We start from the raw sequence: 9,033 nt of genomic DNA on the forward strand, positions 1-9,033 counted from the left end.
TGCCAATGCAGAATTGTGCTTTATTGTGCATTTATGATGTCAGGTTTTCTTTAAAATTTAATGTTAAAATTTCAAATGGAAGTGGCCTATATCCAAACAAAAATGTAGAAGTAAAATATCACAAATACATGTGTTTCAAACTAAAAAAAAAAAAAAAAAAAAAAAAATAAGTAATTTATGTCAAGCGAGCTAGGAAAATTCATCACTTTTGTAGCCAGTTACCAAACATGCATTTAGGACTTTGCTGTTCTTCCATGGTTTTTTTTGTTTCTTTGTTTTTAAAGCTGTTAGCTACTTTCCAAATTATTTATCTATGGTATCTTTGACGGTCACTGAAATTTAAAAATATTTACCTGAACGTTTGTGTCAATTCCTTAGGTATCCAGTAAAACTGTAATAATGCTTTTAAAAATATCCCAACTCTTCGGGTATATCTTTTGTGCAGATTTCACTCAGGTGGCTGGCACCCAGGATTGCCCACCTCTGGTATGAGAAGCCACACTACAAAGCTATAACTGAGTTACTGTGTCTTCACTGGTGCTGCACTCTCTACTTCTGGAGGAATTCTGCACCAAAAAATTAAAAATTCTGCATATTTTATTGGTCAGAATAACACAATATAATCTCGCTAGTTTCAATTATTTCAGTAATTTATTTAAACTACAATACAATGGATGGAGAATGAGAGTGGGGAGCATTAGAGAAAATCCCCAGCCCCCCTTGCCTAATAGTAATGGAGCTAGGTTTGACCTTTTATTTCTAGTTCTTAGTCAACAAATACGCCTCTACCCCGATATAACTTGAATTCGGATATAATGCGGTAAAGCAGCACTCCGGCAGATCAAAGCAAGTTTTCAATATAACGCAGTTTCACCTATAACATGGTAAGGCTTTTTGGCTCCTGAGGACAGCGTTATATCAGGGTAGAGGTGTATATGCAGCCATATGCTCAGTGGTACATCATAGGCAACTGAAGAGTAAATGAGGGCTGGGGAATCAAACTCACAATTTATATTGGCTATTGACCATCTCCAGAAAGGTCAGTAACAAAGAGTTAATGGAGCACATCTTTTCAGTCCAAAAATTTAGACCAATTCTAATCACTAAAAACACCAGAAGCATTTATAAAGCCATACTGTCCTTTACACCACACTGGCAATGTAAAGGGAGTCTTACAACTTTTACACCTGTTTTATACTCCTGGAAGAATTCACAAAGACAATGGAAACAATTCACTAAACAGGCAGGCTGCTACATTCCGCTCTGACTGAGCGGACAGAACCTGCCCCACACCTACCTCCTCAGAAAAACGCTGAAGCCCTGCGCCTCCATGCCAAGTGTGCTGCAATAGAGAGTGAGAGGAACGGTGATACCCCCCACTGACGATAATTTACATCACTACTGGTGCTCTGGATGCCCAAACCAACCTGCCTGTGCTGCTGGAGAGGGATTCATGACCACTCTTGTGCCTTCCCTTTGCTTCCATGTCAGAAGTCATTATTCTGCAGGGAAGGAAGTAAATTTGCGGGAGTCCTGAATTCTGCGCATGTGCCGGGATGCACAATTCCCCCAGGAGTAACTCATCCATGTGTGTCATTAAGTCATCTGGGGGCATATCCATGATTCATTGTGCAACAGTAAGCTGAGCTGCTCTAATTCTTTCCCAGTGAATTGTGGAAGAACTTGACTATCTTGGGCATGCAGGGGGAATTGTGGGAAGGCATTGAAGGACTGTCAGCACACAAGTGATTTAGACTGTCTTCATTGCAAAGCAGATGGGTTACCTCCAGGTAGCTTTGGTTGAAAGCACCACTGTTCTCAGATTAAAGGGTTTTGTGTGTGGACAGGAGAAGGAATTAGGGGCCATGTCTGAATCAGAGCTTGTGTTAACTCTGCAATGATGACATACTCATGATTTCATTTCAGGTAAAACTTTCCCCTGGGTTGAAGAAGCTGTTTGTAGTAACAGCAGTAAGTGCAGTTTCTGTAATTTTCCTGGCACATCATTTTAAAAGAAAACGTGGAAAGACAAACACAGAAGTGTTACCATGGGAGCCAGGCCATCTTGTATTAGAATGTACTAAAACAGCTGCATCAGAAAAAGGTACATGGGAGAACCAAAGAAGCCTTTTTGTCTTCTCTTAAATAAACCTTTAAATATAACGTAATCAAACTTAAGACAGATTTTTCTTTCCTTTTGGAAATAAGGAAACTGTGTGTTTTGTAATTCTAATGTATTTAAAGAAAATACAAAAATAGACAGTGTAACGACAAAAATTAGAACACTATAATAACTCAGGCAGGCATTACTCTGAAAGCTAATGTTTTAATTATAATCTCTGCAAATAATCTCTTTTAATCAAAAGCTTTTTGAGAGCTCATAGTTACTGTTAAGTTTCCAACAATTCTGAAGATATATCTTGAATATTGATGGAAGTATTTTTGATATCTTTTAAGAGCAAATTGTTTTAATACTGCTCATTCTTGCAGGTATTTTGATACTTTTATATGTAAACATGAAATTCAGAAGATAAGATTAATGGTTAAAGTTCTTATGTGACATAGTGAATAATTAGATAAAATTCAGAGCTGAACACCTGCTGATATAATGTTTCTAGTTGCAGAAGCTTTTAAAATTAGTCTATCTGTTTATTAGGTTCCAGTTGTTCCAGTAGCAGACAAAACTTGACTCTTTCCTTGAGTTCAGCCAAAGAAAAAGGATCTCAGTCTTGTGTTTATGCAAATGGAGGACTTTTCAGTAAATATTCTGGTTCAGTACAAAGTTTGGCCTCGGTAAGTATTTACTGTATAATAGATCCTTAAGAACAGCTAACTGAATAAACTGCTGAACTTTAATTTTCACTGCCTATCGTGAATGCACACAATGATTCTCTTGAGCTGAAAATGTCTTGCTGTATGGGCTGCACAATGTCAGAAGGTTAGAGATGCTGGGTGCACTGTAGAAAGACCCATGCGTGGTGAAGGTTAGCTTATCTTCTACGTAGGAGCGAGCCAAGTTCCACATGAAAACAGCTTTGAAGGTGGAGGAGGAGCTCTTATAAATCCTCTGTTTACTGTGTCTGTCTCCCTCTGGACATGTCTTACTTTTTTGTGCTAGCACAGCTTAGAGGAGGTCATACAAACCTGGTGTTGAGTAGCTTGGAGCTTGAAGAGGACTTATTCTTCTTGAGTGCTGATCTCTATGGGTATTCTCTGTGGGTGTGGATGCCCCTGGGACCATAAATTCTTTAACAGCAATGTCATAAAGGGTAGCGCAGACTGACCACCTCTCCAATTCCTTTTCTGCTGCTTGGTATCTGGGATTCATTGGGATGGAAACTCCTGTGTCCGTTTTCTATTCTTCAGCATTCTGCTGTTTGAATCCGTAAATATTGTAATTAGTTTTTAGTGTTAGTCAGTTGGGAATCGGGGGTAGGAATTCCCCATCCTTTGTTTCCCCCATGATTTTGGGCATCTATTATGACCGAAGATCCAGGCATTAAGCCTTGCCTGGCCTACCCCTGGGTCCTTGCTCCGAGCAACCCATGAGAGAGCTGCCTGTATTGCCTCGGGGAAGCTCATGTCTGTTTGAAGTGCAGCATCTTCTGCACTTTCCCTTTGTGTACCAGGCAATCTCATGAATTCAGGATCCAGGGAAAATTTATGGAGCTCTCCACGAGGCCCTGTTTGGATCCTGCTCCCTCCCGCTACCCTTCCACCTGTCTGGAGCCATCAGGTGGCACCTTTATCTAGTACTAATGGTTTGGAGTACTAGGAGCAGAAATACAAGCAAGACAAAGGCAAGATGCCCCTCAAGAAGGGTGACACATCCCTGCATGAAGCTTCAAAAATAGATCTGCCTTGCCCCTTCCTCCAGCACCACTCAAGATTCCATGCCCTAGAACAAGTGTACCTGGAAATCACATTTCTTCTAGGTGGTAAAGAGTAGAGTGGAATTTTTTTCACTGAATAGCCATAGTGCCTAGTGAAGCTGTAAAATATTCAATAAAACACAAGGCTAGAGATAAAGATTTATTTTTTTAAACTTTGTTTTTCATATGGTTTTACAATCGGTTGTCAAATTTAGTTTTGCAAACTAACCATTACAAATTGCTGATTATATTCTTGTTGTAGTAATGGATTATTACTGATTTATTTTTTGTCTTGCATTTGAATTTCCTAGTGAGACTGAGTATTAACACTTCTATGATATCATTTTTAATACTTCAGTGTGGTGTCAAGAAAAGCAATTAACATTACTCTTGGCCTGAAAAGAGCCAATACTTTGAAATGTAATCTGTTACAGTAACTAGTTATGATCAGGGCTATTTAGTGCACTGCACCAGGAAATAATTATTATTAAAGTACTCTTTGTTTAACAATGCACCTCACTTTTTTAGGTCCAAAGTGTCACCTCCTCTCACAGTTGTGCTTGTGCCAATTCCAGTTCCTGGGACAAAGCAGATGAAGATATTAAACTTGTAAATATTCCAGTGACCACACCTGAAAACTTATACTTGATGGGTAGGTTATAATATGTGGTATGTTGCAGTACTATGTTTTTGCTAGCCACTTTCAGATGCTTTAAAATTTGAACAGATTACCTTGATTTATTTATAGTAAAGTGACTCCTTCACGATATTTTCATGATATGCTTCCAAGGCCTTGATCTTTTTACTTAATGCTAGACAAAGTACCTCCTATACACAGATATCCATGAACTCTTATTTTACCGAAAGCAAATAAACAGATTAGGTTTATAGAAACTAATTGGAATTAAGAGAGGCACTGAGATTTTAATTAGAGCTATGTGAATAATATTTGTTTGGTCCACTGACAATTCTGAAAAAATCTCAATAAATAAATGATTTGGGGTCGAACTCAAAACACAATTATTTGACAAATCAAAAAGTCATGAAATTTTATTTTGGGTTGAATGAAACGATATGAAATATTTAGTTCCAATTTTTGACCATTTGTAAAGGTTTTGACTACGTTTGATAACATGGAAAGAAATCTCAAACCAAAAAGTAGTTTTTGAAATGAAAACTTTGCTTTTCAACGTTTTGGAATTTTTTGTTGACATATTTTGTCAAAAATATCATACATTCATGAAATGTTTCAACATAAAAAAATGTTTTTGTTTTTTGGCTGAAAAAAGTTCAGCCAAAAAATTTCACCCAGCATTTGAATTTTAATTAATTTACAAAGGGAAATCTTTCCTTGATATGACACACAAATTTTTTTAAAAGATGAAAAGTAGACAATATATGTTTGTTACATTAACAGATTGATAGTTAATATAAAATTCTGTAACTAAGTAGGAGAGAGATTCTTGCTGAACTCCTGTGTGCTTTGTTTTACTCATACACCTCTACCCTGATACAATGCAGGTTCGCATAAAACACGGTAAAGCTCTGATACACTGCTCTGAGCAGTGTGTTAAGGGTGCTGGACCAGGCCGGGGCTGAGGGGTTTGATAAGGGGCAGAGGGTCTCGGGGGCAGTCAGTGGCTTCCTCCCCCTCCCCCAGGGTCTGGGGGGGCAGGAACTGTGGGAGGGCACTTTTGGGGACCCCACAGTCCCAGAGCGGCCCAGGGGATTAGTTGGGGGCTGGGAGCAGCCCCCTCTGCCTCCCCCGCCCCGGCCCCAGCTGTGTCACTTGGGGGAGGGGGCTTGGGGGAAGAGATCCCTCCCGCACTCACCAGCAGCAGCGGAAGTGGAGCAGCCTGGCCCCAGTCTGCTCCACTCAGCCAGCTCCCAGCAGCAGCGCTCTGCTTCCCGCCACAGGTGAGTACGGGGGGCATCCTTTCCCCAACCTCCCCGCACTCACCGGCGGCGGGAAGCGGAGCAGCCCAATCCCAGCCAGCTCTACTCCACCAGCTCCCAACCATGGTACTCCACTTCCTGCCAGGAACGACACGGCTGGGGACAGGGCAAGGAAAGTGGGGGGGGCATCCTTTTCCCCAACCTCCCCGTACTCACCAACGGCGGGAAGCGGAGTGCCACGGCTGGGAGCTGACAGAGTGAAGCAGACTGGGGCCACGTTGTACTGCTTCCCGTCGGTGCGGTGAGTGCCTGTCAGGGGGTGGGGTAGATGGGGTCGGAGCAGAGCTGTAGATCTAGGGGGGTTGGGTAGGGGGTGAGGGTCTGGGGGTGATTTGGGAGGGGGTCTCTGGAGGGGGCGATCAAGGAACTAGGATCTGGGGTGGGGCGGGGGACAAAGCAAGTTTGATACATCATGGTCTCACCTATAATGAGGTGAGATTTTTTTTTGTCTCCGGAGGGCTACATTATATCGGGGTAGAGGTGTAACTACCTCTTGTAATGAACTTAATTACTAGCAATTCCAACATTATTTCCTTAAAACAACATTTCCACGTGTACTATAATTAATCTTATTTTGTGTGTGGTTAGTTGTGGAAAGTGAAATGTAAAAGAATGCAGAGGATTTCTGTTGATGTAATGGAAGTGTTCATGATCTCCTGTAGGTATGGAGCTTTTTGAAGAGGCACTACGTCGATGGGAGCAGGCACTGACTTTCCGTAGCAGACAGGCTGAAGATGAAGCAAATTGTAGTTCCATCAAACTAGGAGCAGGAGATGCCATTGCAGAAGAGAGTGTAGAAGTGAGTATTGTATACACTATAGTATATAGTTGTAGCATAGCCAAATGACTGAAAATATTTGAATAACAGAGCTCAGCGTCTACTGCAGCTGCTGAAACTTCTTCTGAATACCTGCAATTGGAGCACTTTTTTTCCTCCACCTCACCCTTTTCCCCCAGCATGAGCCTGTTTTTAGCCATACTGACAATTGTTACTCCATTAGCATTCCTCCTGGAAGGTATTATCAAACCACCACACAGTCAGAGGTGTATTGGCATTCCCTGAACCAGTTCTCTGCAGCACACCCATTGGTCATTTCATCCCTAAGTGTAAAGGAAAACTGTGTGAGATGGGATAGGGGCTCAGTACAAACGGCTCCTGGGAGGAAGGACTAATTGGTGAACATCCACAATGTAAGACAATTAAACTTTGTTCTCCTTGCCCATAAAACTCTATCCTAAAATTCCTGATAGTAAAGCAATCTCAATCACCATGTCATTCATCATCACTAGTGCAGTAAATATCAGGAATGATAATTTCATTCAGCTTACAAAGATTTTTTTTAAATGCTGGTTTTATTTTATTTATGCCTAATAAGGTGTATCTGTACCCAGTAGGCCAAGTATTTTGGATGCCTGAGCTCCTTGACAATGTCTGTTGAACTGTTTTCCTTTTTTAGTGGGGTACTGTGAACTCTTTGAAGGCTTAATATTTTTAGTGTTTTAAAAAGAAGTAGTTTAGAAAGAAACGTGACTTTTCTGTTGAGTACAGTATAATTTAATTCTGCTTGCAGGATATCATTAGTGCTGAATTCATTCATAAGCTTGAATCCCTGCTTCAAAGAGCTTATCGTCTTCAGGAGGAGTTTGAGGCAACCCTTGGGGCATCTGATCCTTCTTCCCTAGCTAATGATATTGGTGAGTTCTTCTATCTTTATATTTTTATCATTTTTAACATGATCATCCAGAAGGTTTAAAAAAAAAAAAAAAAAGACCCAATAAACAGAAATATACTGAACAGTAAATGGACCATCTACACAACAGAATTAAATTTTTATCCCATTATCTGACTTTGTATAATTGCATGTCATTTGGTTCAATCACCAAACTTTACCCATCTTTATAAATGGGCTCAGGAAGAGTATTTTTCTGGTGTATTTATATTTTTCAATGTTCCAGGATTTCTGAACCCCAAAATATATTATAATATTTGTAGAATAAGAATATATGGACCTTAAAGTCTATGAATCTTTTTAAATTGGCTAGGTAAGATGATACTTATAATGGGGTGATAAGGGTTCTTTGAACTTTCTGAACTGCTAACAATAATTCCTGAAATTTTATTTAGAACTTGGGAGAGTGCAGGGATTGCAAGAAAATAATCATGGCATTGACCTACAAAAAATGAAAGAGATGAAAATTTGCAATTATCCACACACACACATGTCCTGAATCCCTAATAAATTCCATAAAATTGTCTTATGCATCATCTCCCCTTCCATTTGTGATCACATAACAACCCTGTGGTAACTACAAGAACTGGAGTAATATTAGGAGTGTTTCTATTTTAGCTGCCTTTTTTTTAAGGGGGAAGGTTAATCCTAAATTCTTGCTCATCACTTTAACCTGTCCTGTTCCTTTTCCCTTCCTCTCCTGCACGTGCATTAGTGTTTAATTTCAAAAATTATCAGACAGGAAAAAAGATTTTAAATAAAAGATTCAGGGAGTTAATTCCCCGGCCCACTTGCAGTGTGTGCACAACACCTACAACAGCATTGCAAACATTTTTAAGGTTCCATCATCTCCTCTCCTTCCCAGGCTTAATGTTGGAGCAAAGAAGATGGGAGGACAGGAAAGCAGATAGCAGACTGACTCATTTTTCACAAGAAGGGGAGGAGTTAGCAGAAAAAGCATAGCAGCTCTTGCTGTTGCCCTCCCTCCTTGTGAAAAAGGTACTGTCTGCTGCTGCTTTCCCCAGGAGGGGAAGAGCTCTGCTTTCTCCTGTAGTAGCCATAATTGGGTGCTCTTCCCCAAAATGTAGGAGGGGCTATAAAAATTCAGTCTAGGCTGCAAATTGGCATACAGTCTCCTGGATGGGGTCCATGTGGGGGGAGGGTGAGAGAGAGATAATTACACACACACAAACTAGGTTAGAAGAGCATTATTAAGGTTGCAAAATCCAGCACTCATAAATTAGGAAAAGGCAGAATTAAGGTTCTTCTTCGAATGATTGCTCATATCCATTCCAGGTAGGTGTGTGCGCGCCGCGTGCACAGCCGTCGGAGAAACTTTTACCCTAGCAACACTCGGTGGGTCGGCTGGGCGCCCCCTGGAGTGGCGCCACCACGGCGTCGCATAAATACCCCAGCTGACCCGGCCACCCTTCAGTTCCTTCTTACCGCCCGTGTCGGTTGTTGGAACAGTGGAG

The 9,033-nt window shown here is 40.8% G+C and overlaps 1 protein-coding gene across 8 annotated transcripts in view; it reads left to right on the forward strand.

The window, feature by feature from the left end:
- Positions 1-9,033, forward strand: part of MIGA1 (mitoguardin 1) — a 74,954-nt gene that overhangs the window by 7,918 nt on the left and 58,003 nt on the right. For 6 of the 8 annotated variants that reach the window (XM_032802512.2, XM_032802506.2, XM_032802514.2 and 3 more), the window contains 5 exons: positions 1,927-2,104; positions 2,657-2,793; positions 4,401-4,524; positions 6,491-6,627; positions 7,400-7,523. In XM_032802512.2, the coding sequence (XP_032658403.1) occupies positions 1,927-2,104; positions 2,657-2,793; positions 4,401-4,524; positions 6,491-6,627; positions 7,400-7,523 (700 nt within the window). Of the gene's footprint in view, positions 1-763; positions 885-1,926; positions 2,105-2,656; positions 2,794-4,400; positions 4,525-6,490; positions 6,628-7,399; positions 7,524-9,033 lie in introns of all 8 variants that reach the window. The other 2 variants (XM_032802515.2, XM_075067734.1) reach the window with 1 other exon arrangement.

The sequence above is a fragment of the Chelonoidis abingdonii genome, chromosome 7 (assembly GCF_003597395.2).
Source record: "Chelonoidis abingdonii isolate Lonesome George chromosome 7, CheloAbing_2.0, whole genome shotgun sequence".
Classification (NCBI taxonomy): Eukaryota; Metazoa; Chordata; order Testudines; family Testudinidae; genus Chelonoidis; species Chelonoidis abingdonii.